Source organism: Phyllostomus hastatus, unplaced genomic scaffold (assembly GCF_019186645.2).
Source record: "Phyllostomus hastatus isolate PE091 unplaced genomic scaffold, TTU_PhHast_1.1 phas_scaffold_442, whole genome shotgun sequence".
Lineage (NCBI taxonomy): Eukaryota > Metazoa > Chordata > Mammalia > Chiroptera > Phyllostomidae > Phyllostomus > Phyllostomus hastatus.
Genome location: NW_025334030.1, coordinates 4,737,705 through 4,763,894, shown reverse-complemented (window position 1 = coordinate 4,763,894; position 26,190 = coordinate 4,737,705). Strand labels below are relative to the sequence as shown.

The following is a 26,190-nucleotide window of genomic DNA, read 5'->3' as shown; positions in this document are numbered from 1 at the left end:
AATATATATTAAACATTTAATATTTTAAAATTGTATTATTTTATAAACAATATACAAATGGGCACTGTATGCAAAATGAGGTCAGTTGATAAAAACTGACAATTCACAATAGGTCTATGTCATATATTATCACATAACTGCAGAAATCTCTAAACACAAAAATCTAATTACTAGAGTGAGAAGTTGAAGGAATACTGGAAGAATCCTTAATATCATGAGGCATAGTTTTTTAAAAAACAACTACCAGTTCTAGAATAGACTCTACTCTGGAACTGTTTCTTGATTATTTCTTGTTGCAACTCTTTCAATGTGAAATGGAATCTTTGAAACTCAGGTGTAGCATCAACAAAGTCAAGAAGGTAGTCCAAATTCTTACGGTGGATAACTTAAATTCAGCAATCTGCTCTTGAGCTCCTCTTCCTTTCTGAACAACTTTTGTAATCCCACCTTTTGATTTGGGGGGACTACCCTTCTCTTCATCCTCCCCATTTAACCACCCGCTATCATCATCCATCTTGGTTTCCAACTCCCCACATTTCTTAAGAGTTTGTCTATAATCCCCATCTTCTAATCCTTGACTATCACACTCAGGTTCCTTTTTGTAAAGATTTTCCCACGCATTTACTATGATTGTTTCACTTCATTCCAACTCTTCGCCCAATTAAAAACTGCACTTTTTATGTTGTAGACTTTAATCTGGGAAACTCCTTTTCCTCCTTTATCTTGCTCATCATCACTTTCTTCAAAAATTACAAGACTCTTTTCAAGTTGTTTCCACATATAAAGTTGTTTGCAGCTTAAGATCACACTTTGATTCATTGGTTGAATCAAGGTTGAAGTGTTGTGGGGAAAAAACATGCATTTTATTCGACCATCCTCACTAGTTAGTGATTCAGCAGAAGGGTGAACAGGGGAATTGTCTAGGAGTAACAAGGCTCTGACATCCTCTTCATGGAATCTTAGAACATTAAGTTGAAAATGCCTCACCTCAGGAACAAAATTTTGAAAGAACCATTCTGAAAACAATTCCCTGGTGAACCAACCGTGAATTCCCATTTTTACTAGGTTTATATATAACAGGTAATCTACTTGTGTCCTCTTTCACACTTTTGGGCAGCTTTGATTTTGCAATAATGATAGATTTTAACTTATGAGTTCCATCTGCATTTTCACATAAAAGAGCAGATAACTGTTCTTTGTTTATTTTCCTTTCAGGAAGGTAGATCTTTTCTACTTGCCTGAGTGTTTTTTGACATTGATTTCCAAAAGAGGTCAGTCTCATCCCCACTGTATAGTTGAGCTAGAAGCAGTTTCTCATCTTTGATAAGCATGTACAGTTTTTCTCGAAATGGCTCAACATTTTCTGAAACTGAACTTAGGACTTGTTCCACACATACTTTTCGGTTCCCAATCGCATGCCTATTTCGAAATCGAAAAAGCCAACCAGTACTAGCTTTGAAGTTTGTTCGCCCAAAACACTGTGCAAATCTCTCTGCAGCAGCTTGAAGCTCCACACTTCTAACAGGGATACCAGCTGAGCATTTCTGTTGATACCACATGTAGACTTCATTGTCTACATCACCATACTTGGCTCCTGTTGTCCTCTTTCTCTTCTCAGCCCCAACGAATGGTATGTCTTGTTTCAGTACAAAGTCCAAAATCAATTTTTTATTTTTAATGTCATAAAATGTTGATTTACTGATCCCAATTTCATCCATTACATTTTTATGAGATTGTCCAGCTTCAATCCTACTTAGAACCTTCATTTTCTCCTCCAAATTCAATATTGTATATTTCCCTCTCTTATTCATACTGAATTTGGTTTTAAACAACCAACAGGAGAATAAAAGGAAAAAGCTTTAATGAACTGGAAAAAATATTTTAAAGCACAGCAAAAAACCCCCAAACTAGCTCAATGCCCTATAAGGCACAAGCATTTGTACCGAAGGTTAATGGGCTAAAAGGGATAAGGGCTTATGATTGAAGTGTTAGTCTAGTGAGGTGAAAGTATTATGAATTCAGAAGGCTGCCACCGCCAAAGTCCTCTCTAGTTGTTGCTCTTGCAAGACATAGATGATCAGTTTTCAGAATGCCCTGCTCTTCCTCTCCCTTGACAGATATAGCAGAACCAGTCAGGAAGAACAGGAATACCTACATACTCTTTAAGTCAACACAGGAAAAGATACAAAAGAACAAGAGGAGGCAGGATGTGCTTATATGAAGTGCAGATGAGCTAAGTCTCAATAAAAAGTGGTGCTTGAGAAGATGGGAATGTGGAAGACTCAAAGGCAAAGACAGTAATCTTGGGTAGCAGAAATGCACCAAGGCCTCTCCTCTTCCAAAAGTAGCTGATTTTACCTTACTGCCAGAAAAGAAAATGGTACTCTTATTGCTCTGTATGTAGTGTTCACTGGGCAGCAGTCCACCCACCTGGATAAAGACCCCAAACTTACCCTGGCATTGGGATTTCTGGAGAGCTAGAACCCAGTAACAGCTGTATCTTTAAGTGAAGAAAGTTGGTAGCTTCTGTTGTCCATATAAATGAAGTCCAACTTTTAATACATACAATATAGCATTCTTAAAGACTGATATTTAAAAAGGTAATTTGTAAGTAGGTAAATAATTTGTTAGTGCCACTCTTAGGTCTTCATGGTGTGTATGTGGTGTATTCAAGAATTATTTTTCACTGAAACTGGTCCATATGTGGGTTATTAGCATGTTTCAGAATCATGGCAATTCTTGGAAGTGAGTCTAACAGTTTTACAAATATTTTTACCATAATTGTTTCTAAAAATTGAAAAAAAATCCTTTTGTTTTCCTAAATTTACATTAAGGTTTTAAATAACACACTTTTTATATTTGGTTTCTCTTCATTGTAGATTTTGTTTAATTTGAAACAAGGCTCAATTTTTCCACTGCTTGACGAAATTTAAAAAGTTTCTGTGTAGTATTTCTAGTCAATTGTTTCCCATCAGTCCTTCTGTTGGCTACATCTTCTGGAGCTCAGCTCCCTCAAGTATTCCTTTCAGGTTCTGGTGCCGCCAAATTCCATTTATTTCTTACAAATGTCTTACTCTAGATTAACTTCATGGTTTTCATTCCAGATATAGAAACTCATGGGAAGTAATAAAAACTGGCACTTTTTTCCCATTCCAGGTGCTATGAAGAAAAAAAAAGTATGTCAGAGAAATGAGAAAAATGCTTGGTATTTCAGTTATTTTCCCTCTCCTCTGGGGAAGATCCTGACTGGCTTTCAGTCATTCCTCAACTACACAGGATTCTCACAAGCCTCTTATCTAGGAGCCCAGAAGAGTCTACACTGTTAGTTTTCCTGTAACATTTGTTGCAAGAAGTGCCAACTGGTGTGTTGCAAGAAGTGCCAACTGGTGTGTTGCAAGAAGTGCCAACTACACTGTTAGTTTTCCTGTAATATTTGTTGCAAGAAGTGCCAACTAAGATCATGAAAGGATATCATAGTTAATACAGTGGGGAGGTAGTGACATGTTAAGATCAAACAACCCTGTAAAAGAGGCAGCTATAATTAAGGCAATACCAAGTAACAACTATTACAAATGGAACAGAGAAAAAAGTTTGTCAGCCAATAGTATCACCATTAACTCCAGCAAAAACATTCAACCTACTATGGCAGTTGTATGGTATCTCAGAATAAATTCCATGTATTTGTTTTCATTGCTTCCCACCTGTGCATTTATCATTTCTGAAACCATGCTCAGGCAGGACAAGGTGAAATCAAAAGAAAAGATTCAAGAGAACTTTTATGGGCTCCACAGCAAGAGTAAGCAACTATGGCATTAAACTTCAACCAATGAAAATCATCAGTGGCTCTCATTCACTGTTAACCATTTTGTGCCTTGTTTCCGCTCTTTCACGGGGTCTCTTCTCCCACTTCCTTCTCCCCATCTTCCCTGACCAACTCCCTACCCATACTATGAATCAGGCCTGCCAATGATATCCAGAATCACTGCTAGCAGAACTTCACTTACTAATTCAATAAGATCTAATCATATGCCCAGCTTTGGGCCTGCTGATGAGGATCTGAATGCTAAGAGCATCAATATCCACTGGTTCTGAGATACTGGAAACAATAATGACTTTTAAGGAAATGAAGCCTCAACCTGACAGATTCTAAGGAAATCAACCTGCTTTGAAACATACAACTCAGGCGGATGTTTATAATTATCACCTCTATTTAATCCTTTTCTCTCAAGATCTATCCCTCAGAGGACTGTAACATGATTCCACCTAGAAGCAAAAACAGTGTAAAGGCCCAGTTAATATACTCTCTCATTTTCATTCCCACCTACATACCTCTAGATGAACTGTCCTGGAAAGAAGCTCCCTCAAAAACCTTCAAATGATGTTTGGATATATACAATGCATTTTCTTCACTCCCATTCAAAGCACATAAATCTACACAAATTTATTTTCTAACTTTCTTTCCCTAAATGTAGGCCAATTACATTTAGTAAAAATACTAAAGATATCACACTTTAATCCTTCCAGCTTTTCAAAGCTATGCGTTTACCTTACCCCAGTGACTTTCAACCTTTTTCATAGCATGGCACACATAAAGTAATTATGAAAATTCTGCAGCACACCAAGAAATGTATGATATTTTTTGCCAATCTGACCAAAACCAAAAAGATACAATTTTGATTCATTCTCACAAGCTGTTGTTTTGGCCCTCATTTTTTAAATTTGACAATCTAAGGGAAAAGAGGTCAGTGACCCTGACTACTCACGTATCGCATGTTTTAAAATTCTTGCAGCACACTGGTTGAAAATCACTGCCTTAATTAGTCTCTTGCCCTCTTACATCTGCATACAAATCCCTCAATGTCTTTTATGATTTTCCTCAACCAAAAATCAACTTCCATTCTTAGGAATTTCTGCAGTGTTCAGCTTATGACCTCCCTTTTCCTTTAAATATGATTCAGTAAATATATGTGGAATGCCTATCTTACTCAGGTAATTCGGCCAGACACTGCAGGAAATACAAGATGAGAAGAAAGTTCTTCTACAGGAACCATGTAGTGAAAAAGTACAGCAGGGCACCTAAATTCCAGGCTAGGGGCTTCCAATGGTATTGTGACACTGGCAAGTCACTTCTTAGCTCTTAATTTCTCTGTCATTAAGAACTATAAATGTAACCTATTTCACATACCTCACAAGAAAAAACAATTATTAGAGATGCACAGCCCAAAACAGGGTACAGAACCCTCAGGGCCCTTGATTCTGTCGGAACAAAAAGGCCTCCTCCGGAGAGGCAGCAGTGAGCCTCTCGACTACAGGTCGGGCTCGGCTGGCTGTGCCAGTAGGCCAAAATTCCTGCGGGCGCAGATGGCGGCAACCCTTACGCGGCGGAACTCCGCATTAGCCGGCCTCTGGCCGGCCGAAGGCGCCTCTGGAGCTACCGAGACGCGTAACGCCTCACAGAACCAGGCCGCGGGACGGCGAGACCCACAGACAGAGCCGTACGCAGAGCCTTTAGGATTTGCAGCAGGGAGACCGGCGTTAACTCTTCTGGGCACCAGAGAGAATCCGGCAGGAAGCTGGCTCCTTCCGCTGAGCTAGAAGCCGCAGCACTCGCAAACACAGCTGGGGAGCAGAGCCATCCCGGAAGTGTTGCACTTCCGCTTCCGGTGGGACCGCGGGGGCGGGGCGGTTTAGACCGTAGCGTAGAAAAGGCCCCAGGGTGCCGAGGCGTCCAGTGGATCTTTGCGGCCTGCGCTGTAGGGCACGCGCGTCTCTGTTTTGTGGGCCTCTTGTGAACGTCGAGAGGCAGAGATCTGCGGCTTTTGAGTGACGGCCGGAAGTGGGGCGACTTGAGGTTGAGCGGAAGAGGCAGCGGCGTCGGTGAAGCGCTTGTCTGAGGTAACCAAGAATCAGTTCCCCTTCGGCGTAGGCTGCGGATGCCCGGAGAGCTGCCGGCCGCGCTAGGGGCCGTTGCAAGGTGGCTGGAGGCGAGATGGTCATATCTCGTGGCCGAGCGGCCGGACCCTGCGGCAGACTGTCTTGGGCGAGGGCGGCCGTCAGGCCCTGGAGGCCAGTCTTTTCGCCTTTTGCGCAGATAGGTCTGGGCCCGCGGCGGGGGCACGCTCGTACACTGTCCGCTTGCACAGTGCTCATGAAGCCCGATTGTCCTTCAGGAATGTTCACGTTCCCGCCTCTGCTGGCGTGTTGGTTTTTTTTTTTCTTTTTTTTTCTTTTCTGGGGCTGTTGTTAACCTCCAGAGAACCGCAGTTCAGCGTCAGATGCAAAAGGCCCCGTGGCCTCCTGAGCCAGGGTGGGCAGCAAGGAGCCGGCATTTGTGAATAACGTGGCATCCTGGACAGAATCTTAGTGCCGGTTCTGCTGCATCAAGGAGAGTGAGACTCAAAAGTCTCTATTCAGCCTCCCTTAGAAGTCTAAAAGACCCTTGAAACGTAAAGGCAGCAGAAGGGTCACCCTAATCATCACCAACTGCCATTCTCCCCCCTTTTTATGACTTGATATTTGGACAAGCATTTTGTAAAGAAAAGTCGGCTGTCATTTTTCCTAGGTCAAGTAAACAGAAATTTAAAAATACGGGTATAAATATTCTAAGTAGTTCTCTTTATACATCTTGCAAAGAAGTACCAAAGAAGAATTTGAGCATCTAGTTACTTAATTGTGGGATGTTTTCTGAGAAGAAAAAGGCTATTTTTTTCTCTAATTGCTTTCCTTCTACCCTGTTCTCAGTGTCCCAGCTCTCATTCCAGTATTTATACAAGAAAAGGAAAGTTTCAAATGTTCCATGAATTGAAGGCTTCCATCATCACAAGAGGATTAAGAGTCATAGAAGTTGTACCCTTATTAAAAGCAGAATACTAGGATGATATTTTAAAATGTAAGAGAAACTTAGAACGTTTTCCTAATCTTCTTTGAGATGGGGAAGATGCGATAGAAAGCACATGAATGAACTCTTTGGATAATCCCCCTCTTTGGAGCCAGTGGGTGCCAATTCTCTCACCCACCAACCTTCCCTGATTCGTAGAAGCAGTCATTAATTGACATTTGTCTTCAACGATCTGTGCTATAGATCAACTGAATAATAAAAAGAAAAGGAGAGAAGCAAAGGGCCTGACAGTTGACTTTAAAGACAAGGCAAGGCAGTATGTTTTTTCTTCATTTTCTCATAATGAGTAGCAAGTAGTAAAGTTCATGTGACTTTCTTATTGACCTGCACTTTTTTTCCTGCCCTCAGTGCCTTAGGAAGAAGATCCTTTTATTGATTTTATTCCAGACCACACTGAGCCTCAGTTGTCAAAGGTGGGCCCAACATAAGAACAACTGTTCTGGGCAGAATGATGACAGTAGATCTGAAGGTGACTGAATATTTGAACTCACAGATCAGGGCTCTATGGGAGACCAAGGGGCCTGTAACAGTGGGCTCCACTCAGAGTAAGAAGTATACCACACAAATGGACAGTCTCAGTCCTGAGAGCTCTCGCCAACACTTCCGGAGTTTCCATTATCATGAAGCAGCTGGACCCCGTGTGGCTGTTGGTCAGCTTCAGGAATTATGCCGTCAGTGGCTAAGGCCAGACATACACTCAAAAGAACAGATCTTGGATCTGCTGGTGCTAGAGCAGTTCCTGACCATTCTGCCCAGGGACACCCAGACCCGGATAAAGAAGCACCACCTACAGAGCATTGAGGAAGCTGTGACCTTGGTAGACCACTTGCAGAGTGAATCTGTTCAAACAAGGAATGGGGTGAGAAGAATGATTCCTGATACATACAATGAAATAGGATGAAAGTGGATATATGGGGGTTGGGGCTGTTAATTGGGAAATAAGGTGAATTGGATTAATGATCTGTTGTTGCTTTAGGCCATCTAAGGCAGGACCTGAAACCACAGACCCTCAGCAATAGTCATTCCACAAGTTTTGGAGATTCTGAAAAAGACTTCCCTGGTCTTAGAGAGTTGCATTTTTCCATCATTGAAGCCAGAATGTGTTGAGAGTAATAAGCCTAGTCTGACTTGGCATGGGAAATGAGTGTGTTGTTTTTTGTTGTTATTGTTTTTTATGATTTTAATGCAATTGAGAAAGATATGTTTTTCTATTAGGAGATGGGTCTTAAGTTCAAAGAAACAAAGAGTAATAGGGAGTTGGAGAGGAAGGGGCAGACCCAAAAAAGGGAGAACATGTAGAGACAAAAAGAGAGAGGATAGTAAAGAGAAAGAGAAACAAAAAAACTAAGCAATACTGCAGAGGAAGAAAGGAGAACAAAACAAGGTGGAAACGAAGATTTGGAAATCCCAAGAGTGGCTGAAAGAAGAAAGACACTGAGGGGTAGTATCCTTTGTACCATAGACAAGAGCCTTCACCTGCCCTCCCTTAGTGGTTGTTCCTTAGCTCTGGTGGTAAATGGGTATCCAGGTTATGCCCTTGGACAGGTGGCAGCACGGCAATTGGTTGCAGGCCTACCATAAAGAATACAGAACAGGGCATATGTTTGGTGTCAAAATCATGTGGAGGGAGGTTAGAGCTAGAATCTTCCTGTCCCTTCTCCATTTCATCCCTTCTCTGTGGAAATCTTTCCTGGCCATAGAAAAAATCTGGTTAACAGAGTAACTTTTTAAATTCAATTTCTCAATCTTTTGAGAACACTAGAAGACAGGAAACCACTAAGGTAGGGTCTTAGGCAAGAAAGAAAGGCTGTCAAGGCAACATGAAACCAGGTGCCCTGTACCATCCTGCTAGTGGTTACAGCCAAGCTGTAAGCAGATGGGTGGAGGCTGCTGTGTTAAAGGGCTAGCAGTATCCACATCTTTTTTTTCTTTTATCCTAAATTTCCCAGATTTTGTGGATGGTTCTTTGTGGAAAATGGGTGGCCTATTACCTCTTTAAGTCTCTTTGTGATTTCTTTTAGTGTCTCCCACTTCCCATAATATGGACTCTTATATTTTTCCTTCCACTGCCACAAGCCCTCAAGCCTAAAGTAAGTTCTGGTAACAAGGTTGGGAATTATTCCTAGGTTGCAGTCCATGTGCTGGGAAAGGAGGCAGTGCTCTTGGGAGAAACAGCAGAGACCTCAGGCTTCAAACTGAAGCCAGCAGAGGCCCAGCCGGTGGGCAGGTCCCAGGATGAAGAAATTTGGAATGCATATGAGGATCTACAACAACAGCTGAGCAGGAATACTCTTAAAGAAACTGAGCCTGTGTGTGAGAGGGGTAAGGAGCTTCATGATCATCTCTGCTGGGACCTGTGATAGTAATTTGTTCAGCCAGAACATTATGACCATTTTTTGGGTGCTCAGCTCTGTGGATATGCAAGTACAGCCATGTTAGCAATTATAATCCTCCTTTCATTCCCCTTCCCTGCCATACAAATGGCCCTAGAATAGACCAGCTGTGGGTGAAGGTGGGGGTTGGCCTAAAGTACAGAAATATCCAAACCATAGAACCATGGTAATTACACCGTGAACTCTGGTCCTTAGAACAGTGGAAAGGATTTGGGCTACCCCATCCTCAAAACACAAGGAATTGGGATCACAAATGGGCTGTCAGTGGTAGTATGTGAACACAGTTGTATACTAGGAAAAAAATAAATGATAAACAATACATCTCCTATTGTTACTAACTTTGCTCATGAAAACTGGGAAACCTTTTCTGGGAGGAGATAGATACTTGGATCTTATTAACAATGATAAGGCCATTTATGCACCCCACACACACTTGTAAAGGTTTCCCATCTACTGAACAAATCAAGGTCTGTATTTTAGAGATGAGCTCAGGATATGCATAGAAGCAAGAGAAATTTTCGATGGCTCTTTTCCACCCACAGCTGTACCTGCTCACCAAATCCTAGATTTTCCTGAGCAGTTAAAGAACAAACATTGGACAGTGGCGCCTGAGCTCATCTTTCCTGAGTCCCAGGTGAGCTATGCTTTCAAGCTGTTTAGGGCTACCTTTCCTTGCTGCCTATGACCCATGCACACTGCCCAGCAGGTGCTCACAGGCATGTTAGCCTAGATGTTCTCTCTGGGGAACTGAATACTTCCCAGGCTGTTTGCTCATCTCTCTCTTGCCTCCTTCCTTTTCTGCCTTTTCACTTTGAAAAAATTATGTGCTGTTAATTCCTCATTGTGTAGCCTACAATGCAGTTCATGGGCCTGATACTAGGGCTGCTTCTGTGTTGCAGGTATTGAAGCCCATTCTCTTTTCTAGAGCTTATTGACATTTGAAGAAGTGGCTGTATATTTTTCACGGGAAGAATGGGAGTTACTGGATCCTAGTCAGAAGGCTCTCTACAGTGATGTAATGAAGGAAAACTATGAAACTGTCATCTCTTTAGGTAAAGATTCTCCCTTCCCTATGCTTACAAGTTGAGTAGTCTGTAATGTTATTAGCTTACTGGAAATGCACCCCTGTGTGAAAGTCTGTTCCAGTAGCTAGCTAGTTCTCAACTTGATGGTGTGGGTAGGGGAAGATATATGCAGATTACCTGGAGCTTTTTTGAAGTTCATATGTTCATTCCTTATCCTAAATTTCTTGATCTCTCCTTGCACTCTCCCCTACAAATCTTCTCTTATAATTATCTTTCCAATTCCATAAATGATATCACTGTTTACCCAATACTTCTGGCCAAAAACCTGGGTCTTCCTTTATTCTGATCTTGCCATCATATCCCACTACTAATGCATCACTGGACCTCTTGGCTCCACCTTAACATCATAGCCTGAGTCCAACCATGTCTTATTCTCTTGCTGTGTTAGCATTCTGGGCTAAGCCAGTGGCTTCTCTAACCAGCTTTGCAATTGATGCCCCAGCTACCACTCTTGCCCTCCAACAGTCTGTTTTCCATGAAGCAGTTAGAGTCTTTTAAAAATCTGTTGAGATAATGACATTTCTCTGCTTCAAAACCTTACAATAACTTTTCACACATTCAGAATAAAATCTAAACTCCATACAAGGTGTGTAGGCCCCTCCAAGATCTGACTCCTACTCATCTCCCTGCCATTCATGCCCTGACTCCATCCTGTTTAGCCACACTAGTCTTCTTGCTGTCTCTTGAACTTTCCATGCTTATTTTTACCTTCCCATTTTCTTTACCTAGCATACTGGACTCTCTGAGTACTGCATTTTCAGATACCTCTAATTTTTGCCCCCCTCAGATTAATTTATGTAATAATAAGAAAAATAATGAGATTTCCTTTTACTGACTTCAGTCATGAAAACTGAGGACAGTCAATGTGGAAACTGGTTGTAAGAACCGATAGCCACTTCTAGGTACCATATAACACTTGTAAAGGAGTACTCTACTGAAAGAAACAGGATCTTGTATATTTTAGAAATGTTCATAAAATGTTCATAGATGCAAGAGAAATTTCCGATGGCTCTTTTCCACCCACAGCTGTGCCTGTTCACCAGACCCTAGCCTTTCCTGAGCAGACAAACACCAAAGATTGGACGGTGGCGTCTGAGCTCTTCTTGCCTGAGTCCCAGGTGAGCTGTGCTTTCCAGTTGTTTAGGGCTACATTTCCCTGCTGCCCATGAACCACATTGCCCAGCAGGTGCTCACAGGCGTGTTAGCCCAGATGTTCTCCCTGGGGAACTGAACACCTCCCAGGCTGTTTACTGATCCCTTGCCTCCTTCCTTTCTGTCTTCTCACTTTTAAAACATCATGTGCTGTTAATTCCTCAGTGCCTGGCCTACTATTCAGTTAATGGGCCAAATGTTACAGCTGCTTTTGGAGTTGCAAGTACTGAGCTGAAGCGCATTCTTTTCTTTAGACCTTATTGACACTTGAAGAAGTGGCCGTGTATTTTTCAAGGGAAGAATGGGAGTTACTGGATCCTGGTCAGAAGGCCTTATACAATGATGTAATGCATGAAAACTATGAAACTGTCATCTCTCTAGGTAAAGATTCTCCCCTTCCCTTTGTATAGAAGTTGAGTAATCTATCATGTTCTTGACTTAATGTGAATACTCCCCTGTGAAAGAATCTATTCCAGTAGCTGGTTGGTTCCCAGCTTGATGGCGTTTGTAGAAGAAAGGTGTATCCAGGTCACCTGGGAGCTTTATCCAAGTACACATTTCTTGTCCTATGTAGAATTCTAGGTCTCTTTCCTTTCTTTTCTCCAAACCTTCCCTTCTCATATCTTTCTCATCTCAGTAAAGAACAGTTCTATTGACTTAGTTGCTCAGACCAAGAAGCATAGTTATTCTTTCCCGTTATTTTGTCGTCATACCCTACTACTAATGCATCACTATTCTCTTGGCTCCACCTTTGCTCTGTCTTCACAGTGTAGCCTGAGTCCAGCTATGTCTCGTCTTCTTGCCTTGTTAGCATTCTGGTCTAGGCCAGTGGTACCTCAAACCAGGTCTGCCTTAGTAGCTTTTTAACTGGCTCCTTCTCCCAACACTCTTGCCCTCCCATAGGATCTGTTTTCTATGCAGCGGCCAGTCTGTTAAAACCTGATCAAATTATGACATTTTCCTGGTTCAAAACCTTATGATGACTTCTCACCACATTGAGAATAAAATATAGACTTTTCCTTACCAAGGTTCTCAAGACATTTCAAGATCTGGAGTCTCCTCCCCTTTCTGTCTTCATCTTGTACCACTGTGCCTTTGTTCAGTTCTCTTTAGCTACACTGGTCTTCTTGCTGGGTTTTATTTATTTATTTATTTGATTTTTTAAAGAGAGAGAGGAAGCACAGGTGAGGGGAGAGAGAAACATCAATTTCTTGTTCCACTTATTTGTACATTCATTCATTGACTGTATGCCTTGACTGGAGACCGAACCCACAGCCTTGGCATATCAGGATGATGCCCTAAGCAATTGAGCTACCTAGTATCCGGCCAGAGCTTGTTTTTTTTAAACTTGCCATGCTCGTTCCTACTTTCTCCTTTTCTCTACCTAGCATACTTTTCTGCTATATGGCGAAACTTCCACTTTTAGATCTCAAATATTATTTTCTCAAAGAGGCCTTCCACATAGCCATATCTCAAATTAGCTTCACAGAAGCAGAATCTTAGATGCTCTTTTACCCTGCTTTAGTTTCTTTTAAAACATTTGTCACTAAATGATATTGATATGTTTTGTCCAACTGCATATGAACCACTGAGCTATAGGAGTGGTAGAAACTTTTCCTGTTTCAGTTTCTGGTGCTTAAGAGCAAAATGCAAAATATAATTATGACACTTGTGCATATGATCCCCAACCCACTGACCTTCACATTGACTCTGCTAGACCAGGTCTTATTTAGGGTGAGTCCTAAAGAGTTAATAAGACCAGCCTGTATTCCCTGCAACCTCTGGAGTTTTATTTCAACTTGGTCAAGCGTGGGGTTATTTATTGGTGGTAGAAGAGGAGGAACATGTACAAGATTCCCATGACGTATGTCCTTTCCATTGATCACGCTAGGTTTATTTGTCAATTTCCACTTTGCATATCCACCCAAAAATGCAGTGTAGTATAACTGATACCTGATATGAATGTCTAATCATTTAACCATTTAGGCATAACAAATTATAAGTGTTCTTTACTCTTACTAAAATAGTTTGGAATTAGTGAATCATTGTTAAGGTACCAGGTTGTCTTTTTTTTTTAAAGATTTATTATTTTTTTAGAAGGGAAGGAGACAGACAGGGAGAGAAACATCAGTGTATGGTTGCCCCACACATGCCCCCTACTGGGGACCTGGCCTGCAACCCAGGCATATACCCTGACTGGGAATCAAACCAGCAACCCTTTGGTTTGTAGGCTGGCACTTAATCCACTGAGCCACACCAGCCAGGGCCCAGATTGTCTTGTTTAAGATTTTATTTATTTTTTAGAGAGAGGCTACGGGAGGGAGAAAGAAAGGGAAAGAAACACCAATGAGAGAAAAATTGTTCTGTTGCCTCTCATATGTGCTCCTTCTAGGGCCTGAACCCTCTACCCAGGCATGTGCCTTGACTGGGAATCGAACTAGCACTTTTGGTTTGCTGGATGATACTCAACCGTCTGAGCCACAATCAGGGCAGGGTACCAGTTTTTGACCTCAGTTTTTCCATTCACAGCCTTATTTGTGCTCCCCAAACCTAAAGTGATCTCCTGTCTAGAACAAGGGAAAGAGCCATGGGTTCAAGGATCCACGGAGTTCATGGAAAGTCCTGGAGAGCTGCCTATAGGTAAATATACTGTGGGAAGAAAAGAAATATGCCTTAATAAGAACCTTTGCAAGGACTTAACATTTTTTTAGAGAAATGTTTTTTTAGATTTTTATTTATTGACTTTAGAGGGGAAGAGGTAGGGGGAGTAAGAGAGAAACATATTTGTTGATCCACCTATTTATGCATTCATTGGTTGATTCCTTTATGTGCCCTGACCAGAGATCCAACTTGCAACCCTGGGGTATCAGGATGATGCTCTGACCCACAGAGCTACTTGGCCAGAGCCAAGGATTTAACTTCTTTTAAGATTCTACTTACCTGTTTTTAAAAAATCAGTGATCTTTGATTTTCTCTCTCCATTGCTGTGGTTTTCTTATTCTGCTACTCAGTTGGCTCATTGTCATATTAATTCCAACAGGGTTAAAGCTCAAAAATGACACTGAAAGTCATCAGCCTATTTGTCTTTCTGGCTTAGAAGTAGAAGCACCCAGAGACATATCAAAAAAGACCAGAGTAAAAGTTCCCCAGAAAACAACAGTCAAAGAAAATCATGGTGAAATGCACAGAGTGGGGAAATGGCACCAAGATTTAACAGTAAAGAAAAAAAAGAAGCTTTCAACCTGGAAACAAGAGCTGCTGAAACTTATGGATCGTCACAAGAAAGAACGTGCAGCAGAGAAGCCTTTTAAATGCCAGGAATGCGGGAAAAGCTTCAGAGTTAGCTCTGACCTTATTAAGCACCAAAGAATTCACACTGAAGAGAAACCGTATAAATGCCCACAGTGTGATAAGAGGTTTAGATGGAGTTCAGATCGTAATAAGCACTTAACAACACACCAAGGAATAAAACCATATAAATGCTCATGGTGTGGGAAAAGCTTCAGTCAAAATACAAATCTCCACACACACCAAAGAACTCACACTGGAGAGAAGCCCTTTACGTGTCATGAATGTGGAAAAAAATTCAGTCAGAACTCCCATCTTATTAAACATCGGAGAACCCACACAGGTGAGCAGCCTTACTCCTGTAACATATGCAGAAGAAACTTCAGCAGACGGTCGAGCCTTCTTAGGCACCAGAAACTCCACCAATGAAGGGGGAAACTTGTCCAATGTCATCAGTCTGAACAAATTCACCAAGTGGAGTTTGATGCTAAAGTTTGTGGAAAAATACAAAATTATGAAGCATGAATTTTTTATCAGTGGAATATTTGGGGCAATCAGCACCATGTTGCACAGAAAGGAATCAAATTTGACTCTGCAGGGGATGCATTAAACTACTTAATGCATACTGTACTACTTACTGTTTTTACTTATAACCTATAGAGAATTCCTTAGCAAGATTAGTGTTCTAGGAACATTCTGAAAATGGAAAAAGCTGTTTTGGGATTGTACCTGCCAAAATATCAAATTCAGCTTCAAGTAGCAGATAAAGCTATGAATCAGTCTTCTGTGGTTACAGAGGTAAACAGTGTTGGTTTTGCATTGATCTACCCAGCCACTCTTAAACACAAGCAACAGAAACATTTGTAGCATCATCTTCCAAAACAAAAAGCAATAATATGCTCATTTAATTGTATACCATTGTCTCTAAGGTAGCAAGATTAACAGTTTCAATAGTCTCATGAGATAGAAATGAATTCTAATGTAAAGTTTGCTAAGAACCAAATTGGATTTTCCCCCTTTCTTGTCACTTGCCATTGTGTAAGTTTTTTCTTGAACTTTTTAGCAACTTGAGCTCTTAAGTCATAGTAGCACAAATTTTACTTTAAGGAAATCATGTTTACTTCACCACTAGAGAATTTGCCTGATAATTAATAATGCACTATCTTTCCTTTCATTGGTGGGTTTTTTTTTTTTTTTTTTTGGAAAAGAAAACATTTCTAATGAGATTATATGGAAACATGTTGGAATTTTTAGCCATGGAATAATATATTAGATGTAAAGAAGAATTTTCTGCAATAAAAGAAATGACTTTCCTTCCCTCACAATATCAATAGGATAAAATAGCCATAAAAATTAGCACTTTCCTGAGGCCTAAAAGAAATTTAATGGGAGTCTAGGTTTAACTTCTCAGGAATTTGTTTGTTTGCTTTTTCATTTAGTTTTTGTTATTAAGAATCAGGAGAGACTTATGTATCTGTGAAGTAGAGTGTGTGCTGTAGACAGCATTCTGTGGTTTGCTGTGTATGGTGACCAGGGAATCCATTCAGCAGGAAACCAGATTTCCAAAAGGGCAGTTTTGGGAACTGATGCAGAGTGGTTGGCAAAAATGAATCAGTTCACATCCATATGGGTTGTCTTACACTGTAAACTATTAGGCAGGGTCTGCCTGTATTCTCTTCAGAGCAGCATTTAGTTAGTAGTCTTGAGTGATGTTCGACACACTGCTGAAAACCTATAGACTGTGGACATTCTTATAACTCACCCTTTATTTCTACTTTTGACTCAGATGTATTCTTGTTAGAGCTTTCAGGGATTAAATTATCTCTTCAAATCTATTTGATAAATGAGAAAATTAAAGCACAAACTTCTGTTTAGCTGTCACTTAGCTTCATCAGTGAGACCTGAAGGCAGGATTACTAGGAATTTATTTCTACAGAGCCAGCCTAGATGACATTGTATTGTATCTATTTCTAACTTGCGAAACATTTCTGTTTCTTGATTGGTTACTAAAACACTCTTAAGTCTCCATTTTCTCTATGAAATAGTGAAAACACTTAACCTCAGGGTCATTTGGGGATTACAGGGATTGAGGAAAGAGAAGCACGTACCAGCCTTACCAACAGTAGATGCTCAATGTGTGCTTCTTTCTCTTTCCCCTGCTCCCCAAATACGTTCGGCAGACTGACTACTTTAAAGGAACAGATGCATTTGTGGTTCTTACAGCTCCTTTTAGGAGCTAAGCACTGGTTACACTGATTTGGTTTGTAGCGTCAGTATTTTTTGTTGTAAGTCACCTGAACCTTGGTCTGGCGCCTTCAGTGATAGTTAATTTTCTTCCCTAAGGCGAACTACACCAAATATTTCTTATGCATGCCAACACTGAAGCTTTGGTCTGAGTAGCTCTTACCCAACACCTTCAGCCTTAGACCCCTGGGATTCTGTCTTTCCTCCCAATAAGGTACATGTGGATTTCTTGTTGGCAGTACATTGATTTATTTAAGTTAATGGTGGCCTTTTATGCATCCAGGCAATGTTATAGACCAAGGATATAGGCATGCACAAAAGAAAAAATTCATACCCTCATGGAGTTTATATTCTAGTAAACAATAAAAAGGAGAAAGGTTATGCTTTTCTGCTTCTTGCAGTTAGACAGGGCCCTCAGCCATTTTGGTCATTGGGTTGTGAGCAGAATTCTCACTTCTGGGCTGAAACTGGTGCTCTCCTTTCTTGCCCAAATCATGGAAGCACATACAGAGACAGGAACCATGAGATGAAACTAGTTTAGAATGCTGAGTTCTTCACATGGCAGGTCAGTTCTTCTCATTAGTCTCCTAGACCTATAAGGGACTTTTGGACTTTATGGGAACAAGAAATAAACTTTTGTGTTTAACCACTGGGATATTGTGTGCTGTGTGTTTCTGCAGTATAATCTGGCCTGTTTTAATAGAGGTGGCTCTTCTACTAGAGCTGTGCAACTTTTTTTTCATTCCACTTGACCTTTGGCCCTCAGGAGAGATCTAGTTTCCTCTAGATGCTCCCCTGAATTGAAGTAACATTGATGGGAACACTTAGGAGCTTATAAGACTGTAGGTGAAAACCAAAATAAAGGAAATAAAAAAGAAGACTGTCAGTGATATTAAGGAAAGACTCATTGCTAGTCAGAGAACATATCCTGGGGAGATTAGTTATTCAAGTGGACGAGGCAGCCTTACTTCATGGCCTTATTACTCTGTTCTTGTTCTTTGTTTTTTGCACCACTGCCCCATGTGCACAAGATGTGTTTCAGTTGATCCGTGGGCTAGGCAGAGAGTAGGAGTTGCTTTTCATTCCTCATGTGAGTACAATAGATTTCAAGGAATGGTTTGGTAACTAATCCTGTGAAACCTGTGGTTTATGCCTCAAAAACTGGGACATACAGCAAGTTCTACACCCATATTGATGTATAAAGGAAGTTGGCTACACTTCCTAAGCTAAGGGATGACAGTTGAGAAGAAGCTCGGGTAGGAAAGCAGGAGTAGGACACCTCAGCTGGGGAGCAAGAACCCTCCAGTGGGTATGTCCTAGTTTAGCCAATAGCCAGCTGCACAATGTCTCAACTGTTTGCTTGGAATTTGGGGTGGATATACCGGAGGTGGAAAAAGGAACTTACACAGCCTTATTATAAGGATAAGAGCAGATTACTTAAAAAACAAAACAAAAAACAAAACAAAACAAAAAAACAAACCTAAAAGCAAAATCTGTTGGGGCTTGTTTTAAACATGAAATCAGACAAAACCATAGGTTCAGTCTCTAATATTAGTATTAAATTTCTCACAAATATCTCCTCCATACCCAGATAATTTCTAGGACAAACTAGGAGTTGCTTTTTATTTTTTAAACATTTTATTTATTTTCAGAGAGAGAAGGGAGGGAGAAGGAGAGGGAGAGAAACATCAGTTGGTTGCCTCTTTACCACCAACTGGGGACTTGGCCCACAACCTAGGCTTGTACCCTGACAGAATGAAACAGGTGACCTTTTGGTTTTCAGGCTGGCACTCAATCCAGTGAGCCACACCAGCCAGGGCAGAGGGTGCTTTTTTAATTTAGGTAACAGTCTTACAGTGGTTCCAAGGTTGGTTCTGAGCACTGCATCATTGACCCACGCTAGCCCTCAAAACTTCAACCCCTTCTCTGCCCTGGTCTAAGTAGCAAAAGTGCTGAGAACATCCCAGACTCAGAGTTCTGTCCACTATTAAGTGGACTCTGGAACCCCATATTGATCATAAGAACCTCAGCTATTTTTTAACGAGGGGAATGACAGGAGGAGAACATGGAATCAAACTGAAACTAAGACTGCTGGAATTTTTATCAGTTTTTGGAACATTGAGAACAGTTTAATTCCCATAGAGAGCTTGAGAGGGAGGATGTTAAGCAGCTTTTTCCATCTACCTGGACAGCTGGGGTAACAAAATATTTGAACTCCATAAAAGATTTTTTTTTAATTTTTAAAAGATTTTATTTATTTATAGGGAGGGAAGGGGAGAGAGAGAGAGAGAGAGAGACATCAATGTGCAGTTGCTGGGGATCGTGGCTTGCCACCTAGGCATGTGCCCTGACTGGGGATCAAACCTATGATACCTGGTTTGCAGCCCACGCTCAATCCACTGAGCTACGCCAGCCAGGGCCGTAAGAAATTTTTTAAGCATTCACTTGAGTTACTCCACTAACAAGTGCTTACTGAGCACCTTCAGTTTCCCCTCTCATGTGTATTGGATCAAGGCTATCTATTAACTTTTCTCTTGCAGGCTTTCCCTTTAGAGCTTAGAGTCAATTGTTTGCTGAAGTTCTTACTTTCTGTGGGTTCTCTCTCATATAGAATCTCTGAAGTGCCCTCAAAAAGGAAAGTTTTTAAAGTTATATTTTATTTATGCTATTACAGTTGTCCCAGTTTTTTCCCCTTTGTTCCCCTCTACCCAGCCCCCTCACTCCCTCAGGCAGTCCTCATGCCATTGTCCATGTCCATGGGTCATGCTTATATCTTTTTTGTCTATTCCCTATGCTGTAGTTTACATCCCCATGACTATTCTGTAACTACCAATGTGTGTTTCTTAATCCCGTCACCTTTTTCCCACCCACCCCTACTCCCCTCTGGCAACCATCAAAACAGTTCTCTGTATCTATGCTCCTGTTTCTGTTCTGCTTATTTGTTTATTTTGTTTTTTAGATTCAATTGTTGGGAGATATGTATTTATTGCCAATTTATTGTTCATATTTTCAATTTTCTTGAAGACTCTGATATTTCATATAATACTGGTTAGTGATGATGAGCTTCTTTAGCTTTTTCTTGTTTGGGAAGCTCTTTATTTGTCCTTCAATTCCAAATGATAGTTTTGCTGGATAGAATAATGTGGTTGTAGGTACTTGCTTTTTATCACTTTGAACATTTCTTGCCAATCCATTTTGGCCTGCAGAGTTTCTTTTGAGAAATCAGCTCAGTCTTATAGGAGTTCCTTGGTAGGCAATTAACTTATTTTCTCTTTCTGCTTTTAAGATTCTCTCTTTATCTTTAACTTTTGGTATTCTAATTATGGTGTATCTTGGAGTGGGCCTCTTTGCAACCATCTTGTTTGGGACTTTCTGTGCTTCCTGGACTTGCATGTTTATTTTTTTCACCAAGTTAGGGAAGTTTTCTGTCTTTTTTTCCCCCCAAATAACATTTCAATTTCTTACTCTCTTTTTTCTCTTTCCAATGCACCCATGATGTGAATGTTGGCTTGCTTGAAGTTGTACCAGAGTCTCCTTACACTATCCTCATTTTTGGGGATTCTATTTTCTTGCTGTTCTGATTGGTTGTTTTTTTACTTCCTTGTAGTCCAAATCACTGATTTGATTCTTATCTTCATCCACTCTACTGTTGATTCCCTATAAATTGTTCTTTTAAAAAATATTTTAAGTATATTTTATTGATTATGCTGATATAGTTTTCCCAATTTTTTTCTCCCCTTTATTCTCATTCTGCGCTGCACCCCGCCCCCCATCCTCCAGCATTCTCCGCCCATTAGTTCATGTGCATGGGTTGTACATATACATTCTTTGGCTTCATTTCTTACACTGTTCTTAATTTCTCCCCATCTATTTTATGCCTACCAATTATGTTTCTTATTCCTTGTACCTTTCCCTCCTCATCCTTCCTCTCCCCCTCCCCACTAAAAACCCTCCATGTGATCTCCATTTCTCTGGTTCTCTTCGTGTTCTAGGTCTTTGCTTAGTTTTTGTTTTTGTCTTTTTTTAGTTTCAGTTGCTGATAGTTATGAGTTGTCATTTTACTGTTCATAGTTTGTGATCATCTTCTATTTCTTAGATAAGTCCCTCTAACATTTCATATAATAAAGGCTTGGTGAGGATGAACTCCTTTAACTTGACCCTATCTGGGAAGCACTGTATCTGCCCTTCCATTCTAAACGATAGCTTTGCTGAATAGAGTAATCTTGGATGTAGGTCCTTGCCTTTCATGACTTCAGATCATTCCAGTCCCTTCTTGCCTCTAAGGTTTCTTTTGAGAAATCAGCTGATAGCCTATGGGCACTCCTTTGTAGGTATCTGTCTCCTTTTCTCTTGCTGCTTTTAAGATTCTCATCTTATCTTTAACCTTGGGTAACTTGATGATGATGTGCTTTGGTGTGTTCCTCCTTGGGTCCAATTTCTTTGGGATTCTTTGGGCTTCTTGGAAGTCTATTTCCTTTGCCAGATTGGGGATGTTTTTCTTCATTATTTTTCAAATAAGTTTTCAATTTCTTGCTCTTCTTCTCCTTCTCCTTCTGGCACTTCTGTGATTTGGATGTTAGAGTGCTTAAAGTTGTCCCATATATTCCTAAGACTCTCCTCATTTTTTTTTTTTGAATTCTTGTTTCTTCATTCTGTTCTGGTTGAATGTTTATTTCCTCCTTCTGCTCTAAACTGTTGATTTGAGTCCTGGTTTCCTTCTCTTCACTGTTGGTTCCCTATATATTTTGCTTTATTTCACTTTGGGTAGCCTTCATTTTGCAACTGAGTTCAATCAGTTCTGTGAGCATCCTGATTACCAGTGTTTTGAACTCTGCATCAGATAGATTGCTTGTCTTTATTTTGTTTTGTTCTTTTTCTGGAGTTTTGATCTGTTTTCTTCATTTGGGCCATATTTCTTTGTCTCCTCATTTTGGCAGCTTCCCTGTGTTTTTTTTTTTTTTCCTATGTATTAGGTGGAACTGCGATGTCTTCCAGGCTTGGTAGAGTGGCCTAATGTAGTAGGTGTCCTCTAGGGTCCAGTGGCACAGCCTCCGCAGGGCACTCAAGGTTCACCCACCATGGAGGCTGTTTACACCCTCCTGTTGTAGTTGAGCCTTGATTGCTATTGACACATCCAGTGTAAGATACTGACTGTGTTCTTCCTGGGGTCACACAGCAAAGCTACAAAGTGATATGCAGATGGCTGCTACTTGTGCTGGGCTTGGAGGTGCCCACAGGAGGCCACGCTGTGAAACAAGGCTGGCTGCTGCTAGTGCTGGGTCTGAGGCAAGTTAGTGAGAGGTACAGGGCTTGCTAAAGCTAGATGCTGCTTGTTTGAGAGAATTTGGAAGAATCTGAAGCGTGGGCCAAGACAAGTCATTCATATGGAAAAGCCACTGGAAACAGGTTGGATGTGCCCAAAAGTTGGGTGGGTCAGGGCCTCAGAGAATCACTAGGGTGGGGCAGCTGGTATGAGCCAGGTTGATGGAATCTCAAATATGCTGCCCACCTGCTGGATTTGTAACTCTGTGGGGCAGGGGCAGAAAAGGAAAAATAGCCTATGCTAGCACTTCTGTTTGTGAGAAAGCTGTCTCCCCCAGCTCTGACCCTGATGCTGGACAATTCAGTTCCTCCTTGTATGTCTCTGATGCCTTCTAATCTGCTGCTTCTATGCTGGAACTCAGAGGGAATGAGTCCAAGTAAGTCTGTGCATGGCCCTTTAAGAGGAACTGCCTGAGACTCAGAAGTTTCTGTCATCCACCACCTCAATCCCTGCTGGTTTTTACAGCTGAAAATTATGGGAACTTCTTTTTTTGATACTGGAGGCCCTGGGCTGTGGTCCTGGTGTGGAGCTGAGACTCTTCGCTCTGGATATTCCTCCTGATTTTTTTAAAAAAGATTTTATTAACTTATTTTTAGAGAGAGGGGAAGGGAAGGAGAAAGAGAGGGAAATATCAATGTGTGGTTGCCTCTCACACGGCCCCTACTGGGGACCTGGCCCACAACCCAGGCATATGCCCTAATAGGGAATTGAACTGGCGACCCTTTGTCCTCCTGATTTTTAACTACCACAGGTGGGTGTGGGACCAGCCCATTCCGTGTCTCTGCCTCTCCTACTGGTCTCAGTGTGGTTTCTTCTTTAATTCTGTGGTTGATTTCTTCTTTAATTCCATAGTTGTAGGACTTCCATTCAGCTCGAATTATGACACTTCAGAATGACTGTTGTTCTCAAGCTTAGTTGTAATTTTGATTAAGGAGGAAATTTTGAAGCTTTACCCACACTAAGGTTCTTTCCAAACAAGTACATAAGCATATTGTTACTGAATTTTTTCCACATTTGTCCCTTTTGTAGTTTCTTTCTTGTGAGGTTTCAGTGGAGAAGAAGCTCTGAGGACCGTTTAAAGCATCTACTGACCTTGGTTTATGTATAGGGTTTCCTTCCTTTGTGAATTCTGCAATGGGCAATAATATTGTGCCACACTGAAGTGCTTTCTTCCTGGGTCGTGCACCTGTATTTGATAATGCCTGTACTTACAACAGTTCTTCCATCTACCTATTGTGAGAAGAATTAAGCAAACAAGCTCTTGCCTTGCACTGAGTTCCAGATTTAGGAAAATTGTCAGAATTGCTTCTCATTTCTACCACAGTAGGATGATGAATATTGCACCACTTTTAGCACTAACAGAAAAGATTAAGCTTTGTAGTATTTGGATACACTGCACATTTAAGGAAAAAGTAAGAAAGCTTACAGTTGAATTTTTTTAAATCAGTGGGTATATTACCAACATCATAGTTTTCACACTAAGCATTTGTCCATGATTTGTACTAACAACTGAACAGTTTCACAGCATTCAAAAAAACCAAAAAGTGAAGAATCTTTAACATTCAGTAAGGGAAATGAAAAATTAAGTACTTTTAACTTTAGAAAAATCTTAAGTTAAAAAAGTTAGCTTAAGGCATAATAGTTTCTTATGCAGAGGAGTTAAGAAAATGTTTTTTTTTTAATGTTTCTTCATTCTTCAACTATGGTGAGTAAGCATTACCCAGCATTAAAATTATTTATCCTTCTAAAAGGAGAACCTCATATTTCCAACCTTTTTCTTCTTTGAGTGAAGAGGCACTCCTACAATATTCTCCTCTTTGGTTTTTGCAAAGCTCCTACATGTTAAAATCCTAACTTGTCCAACAGCTCTTTCTTTCCTTGACCTTCACGTATGTACAAGTCAGTTATATATACTCTTATCACTCTGAGCACTGTGTTGATTCCCTTCATAACATGTATCACAAATTAAGAGTTATTTGGTTTGTTCACTTGTTTTTATCTGTCTTCCCCCATTAGAATGTGAGCAACTGTAGGGCAGGGTCTGTGTCTGTCTGATGCAGCCTTGAATCTTCAGTGTCAAGCACAAGACTGACAAGTCATAATGTGTAATAAATACAAGAATGAAAATACATCAAATAGAAAAACGTGCCATAGCCACCTGAACATTAGCTGTGGTTACTCAGGTCATCCCCTGGCTCATTGATTTCCCTTCTTCAGGTATTGAGATGTGTGATGGCCATGAGTCCTGCTCTTGTTCTTTATTAGGAGAGATGGAAGAGAAGAGCATATAGGTTCTCTAACAGAGCACACATATAATTTATATGTTGGTGACACATATGGATGTCTGAAGCTATCATTCTCTCTGCATGAATGTTTAAGCCCAGAGCTCAAGAAGCTTCACCCCAGAATATGAAGACAGGATTCAATGTGCACCCTAGGAAAAACATCTTCATTCAGGTAGCCTCTCCAGGTACTCACCCCACAATGTCTGCTCTCCAGGACTTGCTAGTGGCAAGGGTCTGAATGCCTGTACAGTCCTACAGGTATTGCAAACACTTGGCATCTCTCCTGCTGACTCTTTCGACACTGAGGTGTAAAGAAGAATCTGGAAGGGGCCTTAGAAATCTAGCTCTGGGAGTTTCGGCCAAGATGGAGGTGTAGGTAGAAACCCTTCACTTCCTCACACAACCAAAAGGAGAAAAACAACCAATCTAAAATCAATAAACAACCAGAAGTGCCAGAAATTCAAACTGCATGGAACTCTGACAACCACGGAATTAAAGAAACAGTCAAAGAGAACAACCAGCATGGTAAGGCAGTGAATGGAGAGAAACTGTGGTGAGGTGGTAGACCATGGGGGCAGGGCTGGCTGTGGTGTGGCGGCAGGCTGCTCGGGAGGAGATGACTTAAGGGAAAACTGAGACTCAGAGGTGGCTGTGGACTATGGCAGTTGCTGCAGTAGGAGAAACAAACTCCCAGTCTCACATGAGAGTTCAGTGAAAAGGGCACTAGAGATGAGCAGACAAGCTGTGTTATTCCCTCTCTGGCCCCTCCCCCACAGGCAGTGCTGCAATGTAGCAAGGAGGTTTTCCCTGCCTGGGTGAATACCAAAGGCCCTACCTCCTTACAACTTATCAGAAACCCCAAGCAAAGAAATAGAACAGAGCAAAAGAACAGAGCAAAACCTCAGAAGGAGAGCTAAGTGATGAGGAGATAGCCAACCTATCCGATGGAGAATTTAAAGCCCTGGTAATCACAGAGTTCACAGAACTGTTTGAGCTTGGTTGAAAAATGAAAGAACAAATTAAAGAGACCCAAAATGGAAATAAAGCAAAATATTCAGGGAACCAACAGTGACAGAAAGGAAACCAGGACTCAAAGCAATGATTTGGAACAAAAGGAAGAAATAAACACCCAACTGGAACAGAATGAAGAAATAAGAATAAAAAAAAAATGAAGAGAGGCTGAGGAATCTCTGGGACAACCTGAAACATGTCAATATATGAATTATAGGGGTGCCAGATGGAGAAGAACACGAGCAAGAAATTAAAAACTTACTTGAACAAATGATGAAGGAAAACTTCCCCAATCTGGCAAAGGAAATAGATTTCCAGGATGTCCAGGAAGCCCAGAGAGTCCCAAAGAAGTTGGACCCAAAGAGGAACACACCAAGGCACATCATCATTAAGTTACCCAAGATTAAAGACAAAGAGACAATCTTAAAAACAACAAGAGGGAAGGAAAGAGTTACCTACAAAGGAGTTCCCATGAGACTGTCAGCTGATTTCTCAAAAGAAACCGTACAGG

The 26,190-nt window shown here is 41.0% G+C and overlaps 1 protein-coding gene across 3 annotated transcripts; it reads left to right on the top strand.

Annotated features, from left to right (window-relative positions):
• Positions 1-5,756: 5,756 nt before the first annotated feature.
• On the top strand, positions 5,757-17,708 carry ZNF75A (zinc finger protein 75a). 3 transcript variants are annotated; one of them, XM_045820912.1, is made up of 9 exons: positions 5,757-5,895; positions 7,247-7,757; positions 9,025-9,220; positions 9,834-9,925; positions 10,217-10,343; positions 11,403-11,494; positions 11,783-11,909; positions 14,058-14,168; positions 14,569-17,708. In XM_045820912.1, the coding sequence occupies exons 2-9, from the start codon at positions 7,347-7,349 to the stop codon at positions 15,243-15,245; spliced, it is 1,833 nt and encodes a 610-aa protein (XP_045676868.1). In that variant the 5' UTR covers positions 5,757-5,895; positions 7,247-7,346; the 3' UTR covers positions 15,246-17,708. The 3 variants fall into 3 exon arrangements, 2 of the variants coding, with proteins under 2 accessions (XP_045676868.1, XP_045676869.1); XR_006783605.1 differs by lacking the exon at positions 11,783-11,909 and having other exon boundaries at positions 14,569-14,700; XM_045820913.1 differs by lacking the exons at positions 11,403-11,494; positions 11,783-11,909.
• The last annotated feature ends 8,482 nt before the right edge of the window (positions 17,709-26,190 follow it).

What these genes read in the sequence shown, in the direction of transcription:
- ZNF75A (XM_045820912.1), top strand. Translation starts at nt 7,347, where the DNA reads ATGATGACAGTAGATCTGAAGGTGACTGAATATTTGAACTCACAGATC. An exon ending in TGAGCCTGTGTGTGAGAGGG is followed by an intron (nt 9,221 to 9,833) that starts GTAAGGAGCTTC and finishes TTCCACCCACAG; the next exon opens with CTGTACCTGCTCACCAAATC. An exon ending in TGAAACTGTCATCTCTCTAG is followed by an intron (nt 11,910 to 14,057) that starts GTAAAGATTCTC and finishes TTCCATTCACAG; the next exon opens with CCTTATTTGTGCTCCCCAAA.